Below are 24,456 nucleotides of genomic sequence, written 5' to 3' on the forward strand. Positions count from 1 at the left end.
TTGGATAGGACAGAGAAAAATGGAGAGAGGAGGGGAAGACAGACGGGGAGAGAAAGATAGACACTCCTTTCTCTCTTCCCAGAGTAAAAGCATAGGAAAACATCATCAGCCTAAGGTGGCCCTTTTGTTCCATATGTGTGAGGCTCTGGATTCATTGCTCCAGAGCAGCAAAGCAGAAAAAGTGAAAGTAAAGCAGTTTGGGGATCAGCAAAACAGCTCACTTGGACAGTGCTGCTGTGCCTTGTGCACAACCCACGTTTGAGCCTGATCCCCACCTCTCTTTCTCGACCAGACTCTACAGAAATAAATAAGTAAATAAATAAATGATAGATGGACATTTGTTTCTTTAACATGAGTGAGAGAGAAGAGAGAACCAGAGCATCAGTGTGGCATGCTCAGTGCCCAGTACTGAATTCAGGACCTCGGGCATGTGAATCCTCACTTTCCTACCACACAACCTCTTAGACCGGATGTGGGATTGAGACTCTGGAGCTGGAGCAGAAGGTCCCGGCAGGCCCTGGGGCATAGGCTCAACTCCCCACGCTGTTTCCAGGAATCCATGTGCCAACTTGAGAAGCAGCAGCGGAAAACACTGCTGATGGAGGCGAGGAAGGCAGCAGAGCAGGTGATCCGGGAGGCCCTGCAGCAGCTGGAGGAGCCCTCGGTCGTGAGCTGCGCTGGCTCTGCAGGTACCTTCCCCCACCCAGCTCTGTGCTGTCCTCCCTAGGCACTCAGCTCCCATAGGTGTGGGCCAGGCTGCTGTCAAAATCACCTGGGGGCACAGGAACACACACACACACACACACCACACTACAGTACTGTTTTGGTCAGTGGTTCACTGCCCACTGGAACTGGTCCTTGACTGTTGTTTTAATGTGGTGCTGAGGCATGAACCCGGTATCTCCCTTATGTGTATGATACCCCTGAACAGCCCTACCCCACCATCCATGGGGCTCCCTGGGTGCTGTCCATGGTGCTGAGAGAGGAGAGACCCCACAGCCCTGCCCCACCATCCATGGGGCTCCCTGGGTGTTGTCCATGGTGCTGAGAGAGGAGAGACCCTACAGCCCTACCCACCATCCATGGAGCTCCCTGGGTGCTGTGCATGGAGAGGGGATAGACACCATAAGGTCCTTGGGTGCTGTCCATGGTACTGCCATATGATATTAGAAGTGAAACCCACTGCCTCACTGATACTAATAAAACCCAGTGCCTCACTGTGTGTGCTCTACCCTCTGAGCCATCTCCAGGCCCCTGGCAACAATTCTACAGGGCAGGGACAACCTGTGTCTCTAAAGAGGAAAATATCTGAGCTGAAAGACCGTTAGTTCTGAGCTTCAAATCTAGACGCAAAGCTGCAGAAACAATAGAGCCGCCTATGAGGGCCCAAGTGTGCACAGGATCCACACACATGTGCCAGGGACCCTGGAGCCTGCAGTGGAGAGCAGCCAGGTCAGAGAAGGCCCTGGCACTGCAGGTGGGCTGGTAGCCAGGCCCTGGGGCTTGTGAGAACGTGGCTGTAGTGATGGGACAGTCTCATCCTGTTTGTTCTTTTTATTATTTTTTTTTTATAGATGTATTTATTGTGCTAGTGAAATAGCTCACTTGGGTAGTGTGCACTGCTTTGCCACATGCATAACCTGGGTTCTTCGAGCTTGGTCCCCAGGCCACGTTGGAAGAGGCTTCAGTGCTGTGGTGTCTTTCACCACCCCGCCTCTGTCTCTAAAAAAATTTTTAAAAAAAGATTGATTGATTAATTAATGGAGAAAGAGACAAGTGAGTAAGCCAGCCAGCAATCTGGAAGGTGGCACCCTAGCTAGAGCTCAGGACTTGCACACCTGATGTCTCAAGTTCAATCCCCAGCACCACCTGGGTACCACACAGCATGAGGGTAAGTTCTGGGGCCATGATGTCTGTCTCTCCTTCTGTCTCCCTTCTCTCTTTATCTGAATGATGTGAAAGTCAGGGAGCAGTGACATTGCACACATGCCCGGCCCTGGCTCCACAGATCAACCAGAGAGACTGAAGTCTATGCAGTGTTGGGGCCTCAGCTGTGCCAAGCAAGACACTCCATCGCTGAGTCAGCTCCCAGCCACTCCTCACACCCATTTCTCCAGCAGCGGGGACCTGCCATGTTAGCAGAGGAACAAGAGGTCAACAAGGCAGATGGAAGCTGATGGTTGGATTTTTTTTTTTCTCCTCAAATAGGAAGGGGTTCGCTTGAGATCTCCTTCCACAGGGAAGCTTGGCACCTAGAAGCCTGACAGTTGCCAATGAGGGAGCACACCAAGCTCCTGATTTCCCGAGGGAATGCCAGGAAGCAGGCCGTTGTGGGCAGGCTCCCAGGAGAGATGTCTTGAGCTAGGTTTCCAAGGAAGAAGCCAGACATGAACCATTGGCAAGGAAGAAATGGAGGCAGGGGTAGAGGTATTAACAGGAAGAGCCACCATCCATGGCACATCTGCTAAAAGCCAGGCCCCACCCAAAGTCCCTCCCAAGCCCTGACCCAGCTGCTCCAACCCATCAGAGTGCCCTTATCCCTTCTGCTTTCAAATTGTGTGTGTGAGGGGTGGGGGGTACAGACACAGGTAGCCTAGGGTCACAGGCAGTAATAGTGGAGCCAGTACCCACACCTGAACTGGTGACAGGAGTCTCTGGACCAGTCGTGGGCAGAGCAGGCAAACAGACTGGCTAAAGACAGCCTCCTCTTCCCCATAGGGGGTGCCCTTCCCCTCAGGGGACGTGCGTGCCTGAACCACAGACATACAACCATTGTTTCCCTGCCACATACAGGCCTGGAGTGAACTCTGATTCCTAACTTGGTCACAGTCAGGAGTTAACAATAGCGGCCAGAGAGGGGGCTCAGCAAATAGAGTGCACGCTTTGCCTGCCTGAGGGCCCAGACTCAGTTCCTGACACAGTACATAATTAAACAATGTTCTGATCTCTCTCTCATGAAATAAAGATAGAAAATCTTTTTTTTTCAGTTATCACCAGTTTTCACGGCTCCAGTGTGACTTTCTCAGATAGAGATGGAGAGAGAGGGAAAGACACCAGCACTGGAGCTTCCTTCAATGAGGTAGGGGCCAGGGGCGAACCTGGGTCACGTGTGTGGCAAAGCAGGTGCTCTGGTCCTGGTGACCTTCTTTATTAAAAAGAGATTAGAACCAGGGAGACAGTATAGTGGTTTTATAAAAGATTTCTATGCCAGAGACTCTGAGGTCCCAGGTTCAATCCCCAGCACCATCAACCAGAGCTGAGCAGGGCTTTAATGAAAGGAGAGAGAGAGAGAGAGGTTGAGCAGATGTATTGTGGAACACCCAGTTGAGTGTACACATTACCATCCTTAAGGGCCCAGGTTCAAGCCCTCAGTCCCCACTTGCAAGGAGTGGCTTCACAAGCAGTGAAGTTGTCTTTCTTTCTCCCACCTCAATCTCTCCTTTCCCTCTCAACTTCTGTCTCTATCCAAATAAATAAGTATAGGACAGGGGTAGATAGCATAATGGTTCTGCAAAGAGACGCTCATGCCTAAGACTCCAAAGTCCCAGCTCAATCCCCTGTAGCACTGTAAGCCAGAGTTGAGTAGTGCTCTGGTAATAAAGAAATAAGAGAGAGATTAGCAGCTATCAACATGGAATCATTATAACAATAGTCTGTAATAAAAGATGCATGTGGCTGGCCTCTCTCATTGCCTAGCACCTTGCACATAATATGTTTGGACTGTGTGTCGTTAAAACCATGAAACAGCTTTCCAAGGATCCCAATTTGAACCCCCAGCTCCCCTCCTGCAGGGGAGTCACCTCACAGATGGTGAAGCAGGTCTGCAGGTGTCTGATCTTTCTCTCCCCTCTCTTGTCTTCCCCTCCTCTCTCCATTTCTCTCTGTCCTACCCAACAACAATGACATCAATAACAACAACAATAACTACAACAATAAAATAACAAGGGCATCAAAAGGAAATAAATAATTTTTTGCTTTTTTAAATATTTATTTACTTCCTTTTGTTGCCCTTGATATTTTATTGTTGTAGTAGTTGTTGTTATTGATGTCATTGTTGTTGGATAGGACAGAGAGAAATGGAGAGAGGAGGGGAAAACAGAGGGGGAGAGAAAGACAGACACCTGCAGACCTCCTTCACTGCCTGTGAATCGAATCTCCTGCAGGTGGGGAGCCAGGGGCTCGAACCAGGATCCTTGGGCCAGTCCTTGCACTTTGCGCCACGTGCTCTTAACCTGCTGTGCTACCACCCGACTCCCATAAATAAATAAAGAAAAAAGAAACACTTTAAAAAGAAGAAGAAGAAAAGGCTTTCCATGGTCTTCCAGAGTCTAGACTTGAGTAATGAAAGTCCAGGCTGGCTGTGCAGCTGCCCTAGGTCTGGGCAAAGAGACTTAGAGAGGCCCCAAAGCTACAGTAGGAGTCGGCAAGCAGGTCTCCCTGCCTGGTCTCAGGACAGCTCCTGCCCAGCTGGGACCCTCCCTGGGCAGACACGACCATCAGGACCAGAGGATGTAATGGGGGGCAGCTCTGGCTCTAACCGCCCCATCTTCGCTCTCACAGATCACCTTCTTGCCAAGATCAAGTCTGTTTCCAGCTGCATTGAGCAACTAGAAAAAAGCTGGGACCAGTATCTTACTTACCCGGCAGGTGAGCAAGGCCAAGGTCTGTCCCAAGTGCTGCTGGGAAACAGTGATGGGCTCCTGTGTCTGCACTCACAGAGGGGAGGTGGGTGGAGGGGTTACGGAGAAACTCTCTTTCAACCCCTAGATATCAGTGGGCTGCTCCACTCAGTGGCCCTCCTCGCCCACCTGACCAGTGATGCCATCATTCATGGGAGCACCACCTGTCTCAGAGCCCCCCCAGAGCCAGCTGACTGTGAGTGCTGGCAGCCAGGGCTGCCCATGAAGGGGAGAGGGGCAAGGACCTCTTAGTCAAGCGGGTGGATGGGTGGGCAGAAGGAAGATGGGAAGATGGAAACATAGATGGATGGATGGATGGATGGATGGATGGATGGATGGATGGATGGATGGACGGAAAGATGGAAGGATAGATGAATGGATAGATGGAGTGGACAGAAGGATGGATGAATGTTGGATGGAGAGATGGATGGATGGATGGATGGATAGAAGGATGGATGGGTGGATAGAAGGGAAGATGGGAAAATGAAAGGGTGGATGGATAGATGGAAGGATGGATGGTGGATGGAGAGATGGATGGATGGATTGGATGGATAGTGGGTGGATGGAGGATGTATGGATGGACAGAAGGAAAGATGGGAAAATAAAAGGAGAAAGACAGAGGATGAATGGATGGATGAATAGATGGAAGGGTGGATGGATGGAGAGATGGACAGAAGGAAAACTGAAAAGATGGAAGGCTAGATGGATGAGTGAATGAAGGAATGAACCCACCACCCACATCTCCAGCACTGACTGAGGTCTGTGAGCAGTATGCCCAGGCGACCATCACTTACCTGGCATTCCTGGAAGAAGAAAGAGCCCTTAAAGATAGTGACAGCACGGACCTGAGGAGATGCCTCAGAAAGATCATTGCTATCAGCGAGGTATCACCAGCACGGGGGGCGGGGGGGGGGGGCGGACTAAGTCCCGTACTGTTGCTTGTGGGTATGAGTGCTGGAGGGAGCGGTGGTGTTGTGAGCCTGAACTTACGGCTTGATTCCAGGAGCGGGAGGACTCACAGCTGGAAAGTGGCTTTCCAGTGAGATTGGATTTCCTGATGAGAGAGAGAGAGATCAAAGCACCATTCAGCTTTGTTTTATGGTGGTGACAGGGATTGAACCTGGGACCTCAGAGCCTCAGGCATGAGAGTCTCTTTGCATAACCATTATGTTATGTACCCCTGCCCATGTCTTTCCTTTTTATTTTATTGGCTGGAGACAGAGAAATTGAGAAGAAAAGGAGGGAGAGAGAAATGGAGAGAAATTGAGAAAAGGGAGAGAGAGGGACCTGCAGCTTTGCTTCACCACTTGTGAAGCTTTCCCTCTGCTGGTGGGGACCAGGGGCTTGAACCCGGGTCCTCATCCTTCCTGAATGCTGCATAAAACAAACAAAAAACTGAGTTTGACCCCTAAATGGCCTTGCCTCTGAGTGGGGGAGCAGAGCCTGTTGTTCCGGAGCATCAGACAGAGTTCCAGACCAGGCCTGGGGTGGAGGGTGCCCCTCCATGGCGTGCTTTATGTGTGGGTGGGGTCCTATTGTCATCTCTCATCACGTGAGGACATCAGCAAGCCGAGCAGGTGAGGCCGCCTCCTCAGGCCTCGATGATGCTGTTGACAGGAGCTGCTGCCCCAAGGCCTGGACTTCAAACAGGAGGAGCTGGGCGACCTGGTGGACAAGGAGATGGCCGCCACCTCTGCGGCCATCGAAGCTGCGACGGCCAGGATAGAGGTACACATGCCTTTGCGGGGCTCCCCAGAAGAGCCGCAGGGCCCCCTGGAGAAATAGCTAGAACCCCATCCTTCCATGGTCTCAGGGACAGAGGATGCCTGGGGGAAGGCGGGGACGCCTCCTCTGGGGGTTAGGGTCCTCCACTCACAGTCAAGTTCCAGACCGACCGCCTAACGCCCCCATAAGTCTCAGCGCCCTGGCTGAGGCCTGTGGTGGAGGGAGCAGGGAGCTCGGCATACTGAGCTCTGTGCCAGTCTGTGCATAGAACTACATGAGCAGTTATCTCAGGGGGCATCCGAAGATGGTCACACATTGCTCTTCTGGTGAAAGCATCAGGTTCCCCTCCACCATCATCCCCCCTGAGCCCCCAAAGATGCCCTCCCCTGCCTCCTTTGGCTTAGCACCTAGCTCTGAGTCCAGAGCACATGAGCGTGGTGCCAGGGTGTCAGACACCCACTGCAGTGCCAACTGGCTGGGGCAGTTCTGGGGCAGTTCACTTGGCTCAGCACTCTGGATTCTTCTTCCGACCTCTACAAGGACATGGAAGGGCCCTTCTGGTCTGGGGCGTCTCTCTCGTAGCGTGTGGGTCCTCAGTGCCTGTGACATAGTGGGGACTCCTTACTCCCATTCTCTTTAACAGGAGATGCTCAGCAAGTCCCGAGCCGGAGACACGGGAGTCAAACTAGAGGTGAATGAACGGTGAGTTTGGGTGGCTCAGGGGCGCCAAGGCTGTGGAGACCCGTCCTGCCTGCCAGGCTCCTCCTGGCCAGGCACTGTCAGCAGTGGGAAAGGGCTGGGCCCCGTGATCGTGATCGTCCACACAGGCTTTGATGACAGGAATCAAAATTCTTGGGTGTCCCCAAGTATCAACACTGAATTTTTTTTTTTTTTAGGGACTATGGACATCATATTTTTTTTTAAAAAGATTTTATTTATTTACTCATGAAGAAGATAGGAGGAGAGAGAAAGAACCGGACATCACTCTGGTACATGTGCTGCCGGTCATTGAACTTAGGACCTCATGCTTGAGAGTCCAGTGCTTTATCCACTGTCCCACCTCCTGGACCACATTGTTGTTGTTGTTGTTATTTATTAATGCAGTGCCTGAGAATGAACCCAGGGCCTTGCAGAAGGTCAGTACTACTGACCCACCTCCCTGGCCCACTTTCTAGTCTTGAAACTTTTAAAGAGGAAGAAGAGCAGATGGCAGAGCACGGCTCCACCATCCAAGGAGCCTCCCTTGGTGCTGCTGTCCATGATGCTCCCATGTGGCGCCAGGGAGCATGTGCTCTACCTGCAGACCCCCTCCTGGGTCCTCACTGAACTGTTTCCTAAGAAGAGCCACAGTGAAGATCCCTTTCCCCTAGGGGACTGGGAGATAGTGCGTCCATTAGAGTGCATACCTTACAAGGTTTATACGATAGGAGAGATTCCTTCTCTCTTTGACCCTTTATCTTAAAAAAAAAAAAAAAAAAGAAGAAGAAAAGAAAAAAAGTGGTCCGGGAGGTGGTGCAGTGGTAAAGCTTTGGACTCTCAAGCATGAGGTCCCGAGTTCAGTCCCCGGCAGCACATGTGCCAGAGTGATGTCTGGTTCTTTCTCTCTCCTTCTATCTTTCTCATAAATAAATAAAATATATTTTTTAAAATCTGCTAGGAGCAGAGGAATCATGCAGGCACAGAGCCCCTGTTATAACCCAAAGCAGGCCTGGTGAGACAGCTCACTTGGACAGCGCGCTGCTTTGTTATGTGTGCGACCCAGGTGTGAGCTCAACTTCCACCACTTTGAAAGAAACATTGGTGCTGTGGTCTCTTTCACTCACTGCCTGTATCTAAACTTGAGTAAATAGATAATTAAGACTGAAAGGGGGTGTGACATAATGATTGTGCAAAGAGTCTTCCATGCCTAAGACATCAAAAGTCCCAGGTTCAATCCCAGGCAGCACTATAAGGCAGAACTAAGCAAGCAGTGCTCTGTTAAGAAGAAGGAGAAGAATAGTAATACTTTTTAAAAACTTATTTAATGAATAGAGAGAAAGAAACTGAAATGGAAGGAGGAGACAGGGAGGGAGAAAGAGAGACCCCTGTAGCCCTGCTTCACCACTTGTGAAGCTTCCCCCCCGTAGGTAGGTGGAGACCAGGGTCTTGAACCCAGGCCCTTGAACTCTGTAACATGTGCCCTCCACTGCCCAGCCCAAGTAACAATTTTTTTTCAAAAAAGATTCCTTTTCAGGGGCCGGGATGCTTCACAAGTGGTGAAGCAGGTCTGCAGGTGTCTTATCTTTCTGTCTCCTTCTTTATGTCCCCTCCCCTCTTAATTGCTCTGTCCTACCAAGTATAATAGAAAGAAGGAAAAAGAAAAAAGAGGAGGTTGGGCAGTGGTGCACCTGGTTGAGGGCACATGTTAGAATGCTTAAGGCCCTGGTCCCCACCTGCAGGGGGAAAGCTCTGTGAGTGGTGAAGTAGGCCTGCAGGTGTCTCTCTGTCTCTCCCTCACTGTCTCCTCCTTCCCTCTCAATTTCTGGCTGTCTCTATCCAATAAATAGAGATAATTAAAAAATAAATGGAAATTTTTAAAAAAGAAAAGGAAAAACTGCCCACCAGGAGTGGTAGATTCATAGTGCTGGCACTGAACCCCAGCAATAACCTTGATGACTAAAAAAACAAAAAAAAATCCTTTTTTTTTCCACCAGGGTATTGCTGGGGCTCAGTGCCTGCACTATAAATCCAGTGGCCATTTTTTCTTTTTCTTTTTCTTTTTTTTTTTTTTGCCTTTCTATTTTCATTTGATGGGACAGAGAAATTGAGAGGGGAGAGAAGGGAGATAGAGAGGGATGGAGAAAGACACCTGCAGACCTGCTTCACTGCTCATGAAACGTTTCCCTACAAGTGGGGTGAGGGAGGGGCTCAGACCCAGATCCCTGTGCGTGGTGACATGTGTGCTTAACCGGTTGTACCTCAACATACCCCCTTCCATCTGTCGTTCAGCCCAGTGTGCTGTCGCCGACAGGAGGAAGCGACACCTCCTCAGTTGTCCCCGTCTCTGCTTTGTGCCCCTGACCTTTTTCATTTCTGTTTGACGTCGGCAGGATCCTGGGCTCCTGCACTGGCCTCATGCAAGCCATTCAGGTCCTGATTTCGGCGTCCAAGGAGCTCCAGAAAGAGATCGTGGAGAGCGGCCGGGTAGGCATGCAAAGAGGCAAGGGCATGTCAGTTAGGTGCCAGTGGGGCTCGCCCAGCTTCCATGAACCGTACCACGATCCCTCTGTTGGTGTCGTCCTTGCCATCTCATGGGCACCATATTATGACGTAATACGCATATGACACACAGTCTATCCACAGGGTGGGTGTGTGATCCATATACACTGTTACTATATGTGATAGAATATGACATGCTAGATCGGTACCCCATGTAGTATTCCAGATTGTTTTGGGACGTGGTGGAAAGGCTACAGGCTTTGGAGTCAGATAAGCTTGGGCTGTTGCCACACAGCCCGGGGAGCCGTATTTTCTCCTCTTGGGGTCTGAGTCTGGTGGCCTGCTAACGGGACTGAATTTTCTCCCTGTTGGTTGGCTCTGAGCTAGTGGGAGTGACAGTGGCTGGCAGCATAAGCCGCGGTGACGGGCCACTGTCATTGTCTTTCCTCCCTTCCCCAGGGCACGGCATCCCCCAAAGAGTTTTATGCCAAGAACTCTCGCTGGACGGAAGGACTCATCTCTGCCTCCAAAGCTGTGGGCTGGGGAGCCACTGTCATGGTGTAAGTACCATCAGTCCCCAGGCACCTGACACCATGCTAAGAAGAGCCAGGGCCAGGGAGTGTCTGCCCCCGAGAAATGAACTGGGGTGAGGAGGTAACAGGACTCAGAGGACCAGGAGAGAGCTCACCCCTCAGAGAACACACCTTGCTGTGCGTCAGGCCTTGTGTTCAAGTCCTGGGACCACATGGGAGCACTGTGGACAGCGCTGCCAGGGATGGTTGAATGGTGCTGCAATGTCTGTGCACCCTCTCTCTCTGTCATTGTCTCTGTCCCTTCACACATGCACAAACACATACAGAAAAAAGAATAAGAGGGAGGCTACTCAGTGGTATCACATGTGCTCAAGACGGAATTGATCCGTAGTATCGTATAAAAGTGTGTGTGTGTGTGTGTAACATTTCATATATGTGACTTTAATGCTAGAGAGACAGAGAACACAGAACTGGAGATTCCCCCAGTGCCATTGCACTAACCATGTGGAGTCTGGGCTCCCACGCAGGTCATTCATATGGCAAATCGTGTGCCCTGCCTGGTAAGCTATCTCTCTGACCTTGAATTTCAAAAATAAATAAATAAAGACGAAGAAGAGAGAGCTGAGTGCCCTGGGCCAGGACCACCAGGCTGTTGTCCCCGGGTGATGGGGCCAGGAGAGAAGGGGGAGAGCAGGGTATCTGGAGATGTGCCCAGGAAGAGCGGCAGCTGCGTGCGACAGACTCAGTGCACCACGTCCTTCCTCTCAGGGACGCAGCCGATCTGGTGGTCCAGGGCAAAGGCAAGTTCGAAGAGCTGATGGTATGTTCCCACGAAATCGCAGCTAGCACAGCCCAGCTGGTGGCTGCCTCCAAGGTAGGACCTGCAAGTGCCCCCAGTACCTCCCCCCAAAGTCCAGCTGGGTCAGCCCAGACTGGACATGGAGGTGACTGACCCCAAGTCCCCAGGAGGGGGGGCTTCCTCCAGAGTCCGTGCAGGCTGGGTCACCGCTGCCTGGGGTCTGTCAGCTCAGGGCTGTACGCAGCCCACCGTCTGTGCTCACCCCTTCTGGCTCTGCTTGCTGTTGTCACCATCTGTCTGAGGGTCCTAGCCCATTAACTCTGAGAACCACACCTGATTCTCATCCAAACCAGAAAGAGGATGGCAGCACTGTCAGCTCAGTTTCAAGGACCCACAGCCCCCACCTGCTTCTCAGGCATCGCCAGATTTGCACCATTGCCCTGAACAATACTTCTACTTGAAAAAAAATTGATATGGGTGTCAGGCAGTAACGCAGCCAGTTAAGCGCACGTGGCATGAAGCACAAGGACAGGCGTAAGGATCCTGGTTCGAGCCCCCAGTTCTCCACCTGCAGGGGAGTCACTTCACAGGCAGTGAAGTAGGTCTGCAGGTGTCTGTCTTTCTCTCCCCCTCTGTCTTCCCTCCTCTCTTCATTTCTCTCTGTCCTATCCAACAACATCAATAACAATAATAACTACAATGATAAAACAAGGGAAACAAAAGGGAATAAATTTTTTTTTAAATCTTTAAAAAAAATGTTGAGGGTAGTTGGATGGTAGCCCAGTAGGTTAAGCACAGGTGGCACAAAGCTCAAGCACTGGAGTAAGGATCCCAGTTCGAGCCTCCAGCTCCCCACCTGCAGGGGAGTCACTTCACAGGCGGTGAAGCAGGTCTGCAGGTGTCTGTCCTCTCCTCTCTGTCTTCCCCTCCTCTCTCCATTTCTCTGTCCTATCCAACAACGATGACATCAGTAACAACAATAATAACTACAACAATAAAAAAACAAGGGCAACAAAAGGGAATAAATATGTTTTTTTAAATCTTTAAAAAAATTTTAATACTGTCAATATTTTTTTAATTTTTTTATATTTATTTATTTTCCCTTTTGTTGCCCTTGTTTTTTATTGTTGTTGTAGTTATTATTGTTGTTATTGATGTCGTCGGTGTTGCGATAGGACAGAGAGAAATGGAGAGAGGAGGGGAAGACAGAGAGGAGGAGAGAAAGATAGACACCTGCAGACCTGCTTCACCGCTTGTGAAGTGACTCCTCTGCAGGTGGGGAGCCGGGGGCTTAAACCAGGATCCTTACGCCGGTCCTTGCGCTTCTCGCCACTTGCACTTAACGCGTTGCGCTACCGACCGACTCCCAAGGAAATTTTATTTATGGGAGGCCAGTGAAATAGCTCAACTGGGGGAGTCGGGCTGTAGCGCAGCGGGTTAAGCGCAGGTGGCGCAAAGCACAAGGACCGGCATAAGGATCCCGGTTCGAACCCCGGCTCCCCACCTGCAGGGGAGTCGCTTCACAGGCGGTGAAGCAGGTCTGCAGGTGTCTATCTTTCTCTCCTCCTCTCTGTCTTCCCCTCCTCTCTCCATTTCTCTCTGTCCTATCCAACAATGACAACAACAATAATAACTACAACAATAAAACAACAAGGGCAACAAAAGGGAATAAATAAAATAAATATTTTTTAAAAAAATTAAAAAAAAAAAGAAATAGCTCAACTGGACAGTATGCTACTTTGCCATGTGCACGGTCCAGGTTCAAGCCCAGCCCCCGATGCATGGAAGGAAGCTTCAGGGCTGTGGTTCCTGTACCCCCTCACACACATGACTCTGAATCTGTTTGTCCCCCAGGTGAAAGCTGACAAGGACAGCTCCAACCTCGCCCAGCTGCAGCAGGCCTCACGGGGCGTAAACCAAGCCACCGCCACCGTGGTGGCCTCCACCACTGCCAGCAAATCCCAGATCGAGGAGACAGGTAGCCTTCCCACAGCCCCATGCTGGCCACGGCACCCACTTCCCACACCCAGCATCTGTCTGCCTGTCCGCCTTCTCCCTTGAAGAGACTGTGACTCTGTCCTGTGTGTCTACACCACCTGGGTGTATCACACACATCCACCATCCACGTTTGTGTGGTCACAGTGACATTTGCACAGCAATGAGAAGGCGCCCGGTCCATGTCTTAGCCTGTGTCCCCTCTTTAAGCAATATGTGGCAAGTCACTATAGCTGCGGGACTATTGGTGGGTTTTCTGTTGAGCTGGCTGTTTGGAGTCAGGGAAAGCGTTGCATATGGGCAGGCTTGTCCTGCAGTGGCAGTGGGGCGTCTGACTCTGCATCTCCTGTCCCTGAGTCATCCTACCACTCTGTCCCTTGATGCTTGCCTGCATGTGTAAGTGCTAATATCTGCCGCCCCCCAGGAAGAGTCATCAATAATGGTATCTGCTCTTTTCCTTACCTTTTTTTTTATTTTTATTTTTTATTTTTTTTAATCAGAGGCAGACCAGAGCACTGTTCACTCTGGTTGACGGTAGTGGTGGAGATTGAACCTTATTGGATAGGGACAGAGAGAAATTGAGAGGTGAGGGGGGGAGACAGAGAGGGAGAGAGACAGGGAAGATACCTGCAGCCCAGCTTCACCACTTGTGAAGCTTTCCCCCTACAGGTGGGGACCAGGGGCTTGAGCCCGGGTCCTTGCGCAGTGTCGTGTGAGCACTTAACCATGTGCACCACCACCTGGCCCCGGCATGAAAGTCTTCTGCAGAACCATTATGCTGTCTACCCAACCCTCTTTTCCCATCCTTGCAGACAACATGGACTTCTCAAGCATGACACTGACCCAGATCAAACGCCAGGAGATGGATTCCCAGGTAGGCACCAGTTTCTGAGTCTAGTCTCTATCATGTTCAACGGGGCTGGGAACATCTGGCCCGAGGGCCATATATTCTCATCTGATTCTGCCGAGGTAACCACAGGTGGAAATCAGCAGTCAGTAATGCTCACTTTTTAAGTCGATAATTGTTGTAGAACCTGTGAATGATCTTATAAATATACAAATGGCACTTGACAGGAAAAACAAAATTTCCTGATCTAGGACATAACACACATGCAACATTAATCCCATGGAGAAAAGCCAGTGAGAGAAAGAGACTTGGAAAAGTGAACACAGATTAGCTCAGGAATGTGGGAGATATATAATGGTTCTGCAAAGAGACTCTCCTGTCTCAGGCTCCAAAGTCCCAGGTTCACAGCACCATAAGCCAGAGCTGAGCAGTGCTCTGGTAAGAAAGAATAAGGGGGTGCTGGGCAGTAGCTCAGAAGGTTAAGCGCAGGTGGCGCAAAGCGCAGGGACCGGCCTAAGGATCCTGGTTCGAGCCCCCGGCTCCCCACCTGCAGGGGAGTCACTTCACAGGCAGTGAAGCAAGTCTACAGGTGTCTATCTTTCTCTCCCCTTCTCTGTCTTCCCCCATCTCTCTCCATTTCTCTCTGTCCTATCCAACAACAATGACAGCAATAACAACAATGATAAATGACAAGGACAACAAAAGGGAAAAAATAGCCTCCAGGGCAGTGGATTCATAGTACAGTCACCAAGTCCCAACGATAACCCTGAAGGCAAAAAAAGGAGAAAAAAAAGAAAAGAATGAATGAATGAATGAATGTAGTGCAGCCTGAGGAGATTGGTCAGTTGAGAGAACACAGGACTTACATGCTTGCAGTTTTGGACTGAATCCCTGGAGCAACGCATACCACAGTGATACTCTGGATTCTCTCTCTCTCTTTCATGTGAAGTGCTCTATCACACTGTTCAATACATAAATCTTTATAAGGAAAGCAAACAGTGCTGGGAGGAGTAGGGGCAGAGCAAAGGTGAGTTAAGTTCATTAACACTTGTCCACTTAAGACTGTTATCAAGGATCTCCAAGCACACTACCAACTGTTTTAAACTTTTTTTTTTTTTTGCCTCCAGGGTTATCACTGGGGCTCGGTGCCAGCACTAGCAATGGTTCCTGGTGGCTATTTTTTTCCCCATTTTATTGAATAGGACAGAGAGAAATTTAGAGGGGGAGGAGGAGGCAGGGGGAGCAGAAGATAGGCACCTGCAGACCTGCTTCACCGCTTGTAAAGCGACGCCTCTGCAGGTGGGGAGCCGAGGGCTCGAACCTGTATTCTTGCACGGGTCCTTGTACTTCTGGGGTGCTGAGATTGAAGGAGGAGGGTTGTAGTGAGAGGAACACAACGTATGGACAGGCTAAACACCAGAGTTGCCTTTGCACCGTGGTTCATCAGAGGAGCACAGGGTAATTCCTAGCCCTGGTTCAGGCAGAGAGTTTGCAGAGCTTTGCCACTGAGGGTCACAGTGAGAAAACGTGAAGAACCACGGGGATACATGGATGATGAGAATGTGGAGAAATCAGAACAGAGGTGAGGATTGACATCGGGACCTGACAAGCTTTGGGAACCCGAACGTGGAGGGAAGGCTAAGTTACGGACTCGGCAGGAGACTGTTCTCAAGTCGACCTCAAAGGCTAATCGCCACCCGCTTCCCCACAGGTGAGGGTGCTGGAGCTAGAAAATGAGCTGCAGAAGGAGCGCCAGAAGCTGGGAGAGCTGCGCAAAAAGCACTACGAGCTTGCGGGGGTCGCAGAGGGCTGGGAAGAAGGTGAGTCTCTCTGGGGCTGGAAGTGAGGCGCGGGCACTCAAGATGGCGCCTTCCCATCCAGTGGCCGACTTTCTCCTCTTCTTCTGTTCTGCTGTGCTCTCACAGCTGGCTCTCCCTTCTGGGCAAACCCAGAACTGGTCCGAATCATAGCAAACTGGGAGCTATTGCGATCCTCTCCCAAGACCTATCAGCTGACCACTTTTGGTGGCCTGGACCCTTGCCTCACAGTCTTGATGGAGCACATATTTGAGAGTCCAACATGGCAGCAGCATTTGGTGGTGAAAAGGACGCGTGTGTGCGTGAAGTGATACAAGCCATCCATCCCTCTTGTCTTTCAGGAACAGAAGCACCTCCACCAGCTCTGCAGGAAGCAGTCAGTGAAAAGGAATAGCGCCACACCGCCACCCACTTCCACCAGAGTGTAAGTCCCACTGGCTGCGGGTCCAGTGCTTGGGTTCGGGGGCAAACACTGCACCACTTCCCTTGCCCAGAGCTGAGAATCTGATGTCCTTTCCAGAGACACCCTCCACAGTGACACCCTCTGCTTAAATCTTCAATTGCTGCTGTTTGTTGCTGTTTTTTTTTTTTTTAATATGGCATTGGGGCTGGTCCCAACGCTTTGCACATGCATGATACTGCTGAGTGGCCTCCCAGGTCTAATTGTTTGTTTGTTTGTTTTTAAAGGGAGAGAGAAAGAGAGGAGAGGGCTGGGGAGATAGTAAAATGACTATTAAAATGGATTTCCTGCCTAAGGCTCTGAAGTCCCAGGTTCAATCTCCAGCACCACCATAAGCCAGAGCTGAGCAGTGCTCTGGTTAAAAGAAAAAAAAAAATAATAATAACAGTGGTCTGGGAGGTGATGCGGTGGACAAAACATTGGACATGAAGTCCTGAGTTCAATCCTTGGCAGCACATGTACCAGAGTGATGTCTCGTTCCTTCTCTCTCTCTCCTCCTTTCTCATTAATAAATAAAATCTTTAAAAGAATGAAAAAGAAAAGGGGGCTGTAGGTAGCACAGTGGGTTAAGCACACATGGCACGAAGCGCAAGGACTTGCTTGAGAATGCCAGTTCAAGCCCCCAGCTCCCCGCCTGCAAGGGAGTCATTTCACAAGAGGTGAAGCAGGTCTGCAGGTGTCTATCTGTCTCTCCCCCTCGCTGTCTTCCCCTCCTCTCTCAACTTCTTTCTGTCCTATCCAACAACGAGCAGTGACAACAATAACAGTAACAACAACAAGGGCAACAAAATGGGAAAGATAGCCTCCTGGAGCAGTGGATTCATAGTGCAAGCACCGAGCCCCAACACCTGGAGGCAGAAAGAGAGAGAGAGAGAGAGAAAGGAAGGAAGAAAGACAATAGCAAAAAAACAGAAAAAGAGAAAGAGAAACAGAAAGAAAGAGAGAAAAGAAAGGAAAGGGGCCGGCCAGGTGGTGGTGCACACATCACAGTGCACAAGAACCTGGGTTCAAGCCCCTGGTCTCCACCTGAAGGGAGGAAGCTTTATGAATGATGAAGCAGGCCTGCAGATGTCTCTGTCTCTTTCCTAATCTACCTCACCCTACCTTCTTAATTTCTCTCTGTCTCTAACAATAAAACATTTTTTAAAAAGAGAGAGAGAAATGAAAAGAGACACCATGATATTGCTCCACCACCCATCCATGGAGCTACCCAGGTGCTGTCCAAGGTGCTCCCACATTTTTTTGAACCCAGGGACTAGGGCCCCCTGCTGTGTGCACTATTCCCCAGGTTGGCCAGGGTCCAAAGTGGAGGGGCTCCAGGACCACCACCACCCCCAGTCCTGCCTGCTTTGGCTGCCAGGGAAGGGCTCACGCTTTTTTTTTTTTTTTTTAAGATTTTATTTATTTATTTATGAGAAACATAGGAGGGAAGAGAAAGAACCAGACATCACTCTGGTACATGTGCTGCCGGGGATTGAACTCAGGACCTCATGCTTGTGAGTCCGATACTTTATCCACTGCGCCACCTCCGGGACCACTCACGCTTTTTCTTTTCTGTCTCCCTCACAGTCTTTTCCGTTTCACCATTTGCACAAACTCGCGAACACAAGGAGGGTCAGCGGATTGGAACCCCTGACGCACCCGGCCTCTGTACTGGCTCAGCGCTTGCTCACTCGCTTGGAGGCCAAAGAACAGGCTCCTCCCTGGCTGAGAAGGTCAAGGTCACCCCTCTCCCCTCTTGGCAGTTCATCAGATTCCCGCTGCTTCTTACGGTGACTAGCTGGGTTTTTGGTTTTCTTCTTCATGCTCCACTCACAGAGCCAATTCTCCCAGAGGGAACTCCCCCCCCACCCGGGGGGGGGGGGGCTGTGCCATCCGGGGAGCAACCTCCAGCCCCCAATCCCAGCAGGTAACAGCCATGGTGCTGCTTAGGGCTTCTCCCTGGTGCTTTGAGCGCCGGCCCCCCCACGCTGTGCCCTACTGGGCAGCTGTGGCCACTTGCCGGGGGTGGGGGCAGCTACTGCACCCCAAGCGCCTCAAAAGGCAGAAGCAGAGCGAGTGCCTTTCCTTCCTGAAGCCAGAGCCCAGTGCTGGCCCCTCCCACCTTCCCAAGCCGGTGAGGGGGGTGGGCCTGCAGAGAAGGAGCGGAGAGTTTGTACACAGCTGCGGGCATCTTTCTGAGGAACTCCTCACCACCTGGCTGGAAAGTCTGATCCTGTACTTGCTCCCTGATGGGGCCTCAAGATGGAGCCAGTGAAGGGTTCCCGGTCCCCTGCTCCAAATGACTGCCTCTGGAATCTGCAGGAGATAGTTCCACGTTCTACCAAAATGACAGGCCCAGGAGGTCAGGCGCATCTGCCTTCCGGTGGGCGGGAGAAAACCTGTGTGGTTGAGTTGGCACCTTTCGTATTTATTACTGACTTCCGGTTAGCAGTGACCGTCTGCAGAAAGACGGGACAAGCAGGACTTTGCATGTGATGCTGGCCGGGCTCCGAGTGGCTGCTCTGGTCCCGCCGGCTTGGAGAGGTGGAGGCAAGCCAGAAGGCTGTCCCCACCCATCACCAGTGTGGGTCCGAAACCTAGCAGATTCCTCAGCACGTCGGAATGAGAGCAGAGATACAGGGACAGGCCAGCCCCCCCTCCTCCACATGGACCCCAGCATTTAAGTGGCCTTCCGATCTTGGGTAAACAGTGTCTTCCTTCCTTGTCTGTAGCGGTTGGTGGGTGGTAGAGCCCCCATGGGCACTCTGGGGGCCCTGTCCTCCCAAGGCAGGTCTGCAAGCCTGGACTCCCTGACAGATCGTAGGACCCTGATCACTGTGAATCAAACCCCGCTCCCAGACGTCTCTGCATGGCTCCTCAGTAGGGCACTCCAAAACCAAACCCAGCCCAAGCCCCTCCCAGAAGCTCACACTGGACTCAGATGTGCGGTCTCCAGACTGGACCATATGACACTGAACAGTCCAGCTCAGAGCCTTCACCCCAGGCTCAGAAGAGCTGGCATGGCGCCCCTGGCATGGCTCATGCCAATTTATGTGTCCTCCCTGTACTCCGCATCCTTGAAGGTGGTCCATCTCAGTTCCAAAGTCACGGACAAGAGTTCTGCTTCCAACTACCAGTAGGGGGCGATGGGTTCAGTATATTGGATCACGTTAGGCTCCTCTGAATGACATGCTCTCTAAAAACAGAAACCCCAGAGCTGGAGTAGGGGGAGGGGATTGGCCCACATTTGAATCCTGGCACCACTTGGGAGATGCCAAGGGAACGGGGGAAGTTCCAGTGCTATAGTGTCTCTCCATCTGCTGTTATACACACACACGTACAGTCATGATTCTGAATGAAGGGGTGGTGAAATCCGTGTGCAAGGCATTGCTTAAATAAGTAAATCAAAAGCCCCAGTCATTCTAAAAACCTTTGTGGGCGGAGTCGAAGCAATGAAACCGTTAAACAAGCCCAGGCAAGCCCAGGTGTAGTGTGACTGTTCCCAGCAGCGCTCAGAGAGGAGCAGGTCCATTCTCCAGCCAATGTCAGACTGCCCCCACAGGGGTGCTGTCCTTGGCATGGAGCATCTCGCTTCAAATGGGAGTCGAATCTTGCAGTGCTCAGAAGGAGCCTCACAGCCTGCGATTGTGGTCCCAGGCTGAGTGACCGTCCTCGTGGTCAAGCAAGAGGGAACAGCCATCAATGAAAAGACAGCAGCACAGGCTGGTTAGTTCTGTCCACGGTGCTGACTCCACTAGAGAAAGGATGTGCTTTGGCCTGTAACAACTAGGCAGTGTCTCCATACTTAGCGATGCCTCACCGAGTCTCTGCAATCCTCCCCACTGACGGAAGCCATCAGTCCCGCCATTGGCGTCCCCACCACACTGGCTCTGGCCTGTCTCAGTCACGCTCCCCACAGAGACCGCACTGCCGTCACCAGAGTCCCCGCCACAGGCCTGCCAGCCACCCACACGGCCACCAGGCCACATCTGCTGCTCCAAGCCTCATCTTCCACACACCCAGGCCAGCCACATGGTCTCCTGTGCAAATAGTCGGGTACACGGCGCGTCCAATTCCGAGAGTAGGAAATTGCCAGAAGTGTCTTTCAGGCCACCCTCAACTACCTCAGGTTTGAAGGCCCGAAATTAAGCTGATTACTACTCACAGGGCAAACCGAGGGGATTCTGATCAATCTTGGGTGGGGGAGACACACGTGGGCTGAAACTTAGGACAGACTCTGTCCCAAGGAGCTGGGCAGGGAGGGAGCTGGGCTGGTTTTCTTTCTCTAGTTGAACCTGTCCCCCGGCTCCCCGTTAGAATAGTTGTGATGAATTCCATTTCTCACTGTGTGCCTACCTTCCCAGGGCGGGTGGCCACTGTCTTTCCTTTCCTTCCATGGAGACTTTTCTTATGTTATAAATACCTTCCTTTGTACAATACACTGCATCTGTGTTTTCGATTTTTTCAAATAAATATTTCAACCGGGCTGTGGAGAGTTGTGGTTGTGGTGACTGGACAGCTTGCATTGTTTGGGGGTCTGGGGTTGCCCACCAGGGAGACAGTGCAGCAGTGGTACACAGGACTTGCATATGAGAAGTTCCCCAGGTTTGATTGTAGGTACCACCCACTAGCCAGAGCTGCTTGATGCTCCAGTTAAAACTTAAAGAAGGGGGAGTCGGGCAGTAGCGCAGCAGGTTAAGTGCACAAGGCGCAAAGCGCAAGGATCGGCGTAAGGATCCCAGTTTGAGCCCTCGGCTCCCCACCTGCAGGGGGTGTCCCTTCACAGGTGGTGAAGCAGGGCTGCAGGTGTCTGTCTTACTCTTCTCCCCGCCCCCCCATCTTCCTCTCCTCTCTCCATTTCTCTCTTCCTGTCTAGCGACGATGACATCAAGAACGACAACAATAACTACAAGAATAAAACAAGGGCAACAAAAGGATAAATAATATTTAAAAAAATAAGGGACGAGGATGCACAAGGATCCTAGTTCGAGCCCCCGGTTCCCCGCATACAGGGGAAAGCTTCACAACGGTGAAGCAGGTCTGCAGGTGTCTTGTTTTTCCTTCCCCCCCCCTCTCTCCCCCTCCTCTTTCAATTTCTCTCTGTCATATCCAACAACAGCAATAACAAGGGCAACAGAAATGGGGAAAAATAGCCTCCATAAGCAGTGGATTCGTAGTGCAGGCACTGAGCTCAAGTAAAAAAAATGTCTACCAGGAGCAGTGGATTCGTTTTACTGGCACTAAGTACCAACGATAACCCTGGAGGAAGAAAAAAAAATAGATAGTTTAGGGACAGAAACTGCCAACTGCAAGGGAGTTCTGAGCCAGCCAATCACTGCCCCGGGATTTCCAAAAGGACCTGACGGAATGGGCCTGGTTGCATGGTGCCCTGTGCCCAGTAGGACTGTCTGCCACCCTACAGCTTGGGGGATGGCTGGCGGTTGGGGGGAGGTGCAAGGGGCTCCTGAAAGCTGGGCAAATGACTGCCCCTCAGCCTCAGGGGCCTGCTGCTTTGAAGATATAGCCCTGAAAAATTCCCAGCCAGGGGCTGGGCAGTGACACACAGGTTAAGCACACGTTACCATGAGCGAGGACCCAGGTTCGAACTCCAGCTCCCCACCTGCAGCAGGGTCGCTTCATGAGGAGTGAAGCAGGTCTGCAGATGTCTGTTTCTCTCCCTCTTGGTCTTCCGCTTCCCTCTCAATTTCTCTGTCTGCTGGGGCTCACGTGGAGTGGCTCCAGCCAGGAAGGTAAGCTTACTGAGGCCCGAGTGATAAAGAGAGACTCGGGCAGAATTCTGGTACGAACACTCGTTTATTGGGGGTGGGTTTGGGTTAATAGAGAAGGTTAAACAAAGAACAGTTTTCACATACGTCAGAATTCACAGGTTTCTTAAAGGTCAGCCTGCCCCTATGGTAAGGGGCTGGTATGACAAGAGTTGATACATAAAGGTCAAAACAATTAGTCTCCTGATGCAGGCATTTAATTATCCAAAGGCGTTTGAGAGAAGAATAGGGGTTGAACCAGTAAGGTGAGATAGAGAAGGAGGAACAAGGCTTGGTGTAAATAAGGACATCAAAAGGCACCAGGAAATAAGATTTGGGGGGCTTTTCACTTGTCCGGTGTTAGGAGTATGTGACAGGATGTGCTTTCCCTTTGTGATCAACCGGTGAAGTGGAATGTGTGAACTTTTAGTGAGTGAATCCTAAAGCAGGCAACCATTTGGCTAACAGCAGGGGGAACTAAGTGAGAGAGGGTGTGGGTTTTCTTGTGAGCTGGGAGTCTAACAAGGGAAAACTGAGTCTGCAAGACTTTTCCCTCTTGGCTCATCTCTATGGAGAGAGGCTAACTAGCGGGGTGTCCTTCCAGACCTCCATCCAAGGATGGGGGAGATTGCCCTAAGCTCTACCAAGCTTTCACATAGCCCCACATCTGTCCTCTCCAATAAAATAGAAAGGTTGGGGGTGGAGGGAATGACTGCCAGGAGCAGTGGATTCCTAGTGTTGGTACTGAGCCCCAGTGATAACCCTGGTGGTAATTTTGTTTTTTTCAATTCCGAGTCACCTAGGCCAGCAGTGCCACCAAGACAGAAAACCCCCTTTCAGGTGCACCCCAACACACATCCCCCCCACACACACACAATTGGCCCTGGCTTGATTGGTCCCTTGTCTTAGGGATCTTACGTCTTATATCTGAAAGTTCTTCCTGGGCTCCTGGACTCTAGGGTTGAAACGGGCAGCTGGAGAGATGTCCTTGAAATCTCAATCTGGAGCACTTAGCTGGAGCATCCTACAGTTCTTGAGGCCTCACACCGCCACAGGTGTCCTGCCCTGTAAGGATTACCCAGCATACAACCTGCACATAACCACTGCGATGGATGAGCAAACTCTTTCTACACGTTTATAATAATGATTCATTTGGGGCCGGGTGGTGGCACACCTGGTTGAGTTCACATGTTACAGTGCACAGGGACCCAGGTTCAAGACCCCAGTCCCCACCTGCAGGGGAAAAGCTTTGCGAGTGGTGAAGCAAGGCTTCAGGTGTCTCTCTGCCTCTCTATTTCCCCCTACTCTCAATTTCTGGCTGTCTTTATCCAATAAATAGAATTTTAAAAAATGTAATGATTTATTTATTATTGGCTAAAGACCAAGAGAAATTGAGGAGAGAGAGTGAAAGAGACAGAGAGACTTGCAGCCTTGCTTCACCACTTGTGGTGCTTTCCTCCTGCAGGTGGGAGACCGGGGGCTTGAACCCGGGTCCTTGCGCACCTACACGCTTTTTAATTGACAGTTCACTTTTGCAGGCACTGGCACTGTCAAAGATGAAAACATTGTCCTCAAAAGTTGCACTCACACACAAATACTGAAAACAATTCATTCCTATATGAAAGAGAGGGAGAAAGAACCAGAGCATCATTCTGGAATTGAACTTGGCACCTGTACTACAGAGCCCGGCACTTAATCCACCTCTTGGGCCACATGTTCACATATTGCTTGTTCACTAGTGTCTATCAGGTGAGGGTGAAAGGGACACGAAGTAAAGAAAGGTTCTGCCTTTCAGATTTCTGGCTGCTGAGGGGAGAAAACAGTGATGAGGACCTTGCTGCCAGTGCCCCAGAGCTTCCTGGTGTGAAAGGGCTGAGATGGGGGAGGGGGGGCACCGTGGCCTCAGGGAGGGGAGGCTCATTCCCCACAGGAACTGTGTGTGCAAAGGGACTGTGGTCAGACACTAAATGGCCTGAAGGACCAGCTATATAGCTGGAGCCTAGACTTGGCACGCAAAAGGTACCAGGTTCAATTTCCAGCACTACCAAGAGCCAGAGCAAAGCAGTGCTCTAGTCAAAAGAAAAAAGAAATAAAAGGGAGTTGGGCGGTAGGTAGCACAGTGGGTTAAGCACACGTGGCGCAAAGCGCAAGGACCAGTGTAAGGATCCTGGTTCGAGCCCCCAGCTCCCCACCTGCAGGGGAGTCGCTTCACAGGCGGTGAAGCAGTTCTGCAGGTGTCTTTCTCTCCCCCTTTCTGTCTCCCCCCCCATTTCTCTCTGTCCTATCCAACAAGGACGACATCAATAACAACAATAATGGCTACAACAGCAATTAAAAACAAGGGCAACAAAAGGGAAAATGAATATATATATATATATATATATATATATATATATGTGAAGTGGAGCAATAACTTCAGATAGTGACATCAGAGGCTTTTTGTGTGTGTGCTGTGTGTTAAGGAAAAGGACCACCATATGTGTCAATGGTAACAAAAAGTGAGGTAGGTGAACATGGAACATGACAGAAATAAGAGGACACTGACCCCACCTGCAGGGGGAAAGCTTCACAGGTGGTGAAGCAGGGCTGCAGGTGTCTCTGTCTCTCTCCCTCTCTCTCCCTCCCTTCCCTCTTGATTTCTGACTGTCTCTATCCA

General features: G+C 50.9%; 1 protein-coding gene across 2 annotated transcripts in view; it reads left to right on the top strand.

The window, feature by feature from the left end:
- HIP1 (huntingtin interacting protein 1) overlaps positions 1–20,521 on the top strand; it is a 130,913-nt gene extending 110,392 nt beyond the window's left edge. For both annotated transcript variants that reach the window (XM_060173471.1, XM_007517953.3), the window contains 14 exons: positions 554–689; positions 4,561–4,647; positions 4,768–4,875; positions 5,427–5,563; positions 6,297–6,407; positions 7,048–7,106; positions 9,494–9,587; positions 10,062–10,162; positions 10,904–11,009; positions 12,789–12,912; positions 13,742–13,803; positions 15,488–15,596; positions 15,935–16,017; positions 17,623–20,521. In XM_060173471.1, the coding sequence (XP_060029454.1) occupies positions 554–689; positions 4,561–4,647; positions 4,768–4,875; positions 5,427–5,563; positions 6,297–6,407; positions 7,048–7,106; positions 9,494–9,587; positions 10,062–10,162; positions 10,904–11,009; positions 12,789–12,912; positions 13,742–13,803; positions 15,488–15,596; positions 15,935–15,987 (1,287 nt within the window). In that variant the 3' untranslated portion in view covers positions 15,988–16,017; positions 17,623–20,521. The remainder of the gene's footprint in view (positions 1–553; positions 690–4,560; positions 4,648–4,767; positions 4,876–5,426; positions 5,564–6,296; positions 6,408–7,047; positions 7,107–9,493; positions 9,588–10,061; positions 10,163–10,903; positions 11,010–12,788; positions 12,913–13,741; positions 13,804–15,487; positions 15,597–15,934; positions 16,018–17,622) is intronic.
- Positions 20,522–24,456: the final 3,935 nt, after the last annotated feature.

Source organism: Erinaceus europaeus, chromosome 15 (genome assembly GCF_950295315.1).
Source record: "Erinaceus europaeus chromosome 15, mEriEur2.1, whole genome shotgun sequence".
Taxonomy (NCBI): domain Eukaryota; kingdom Metazoa; phylum Chordata; class Mammalia; order Eulipotyphla; family Erinaceidae; genus Erinaceus; species Erinaceus europaeus.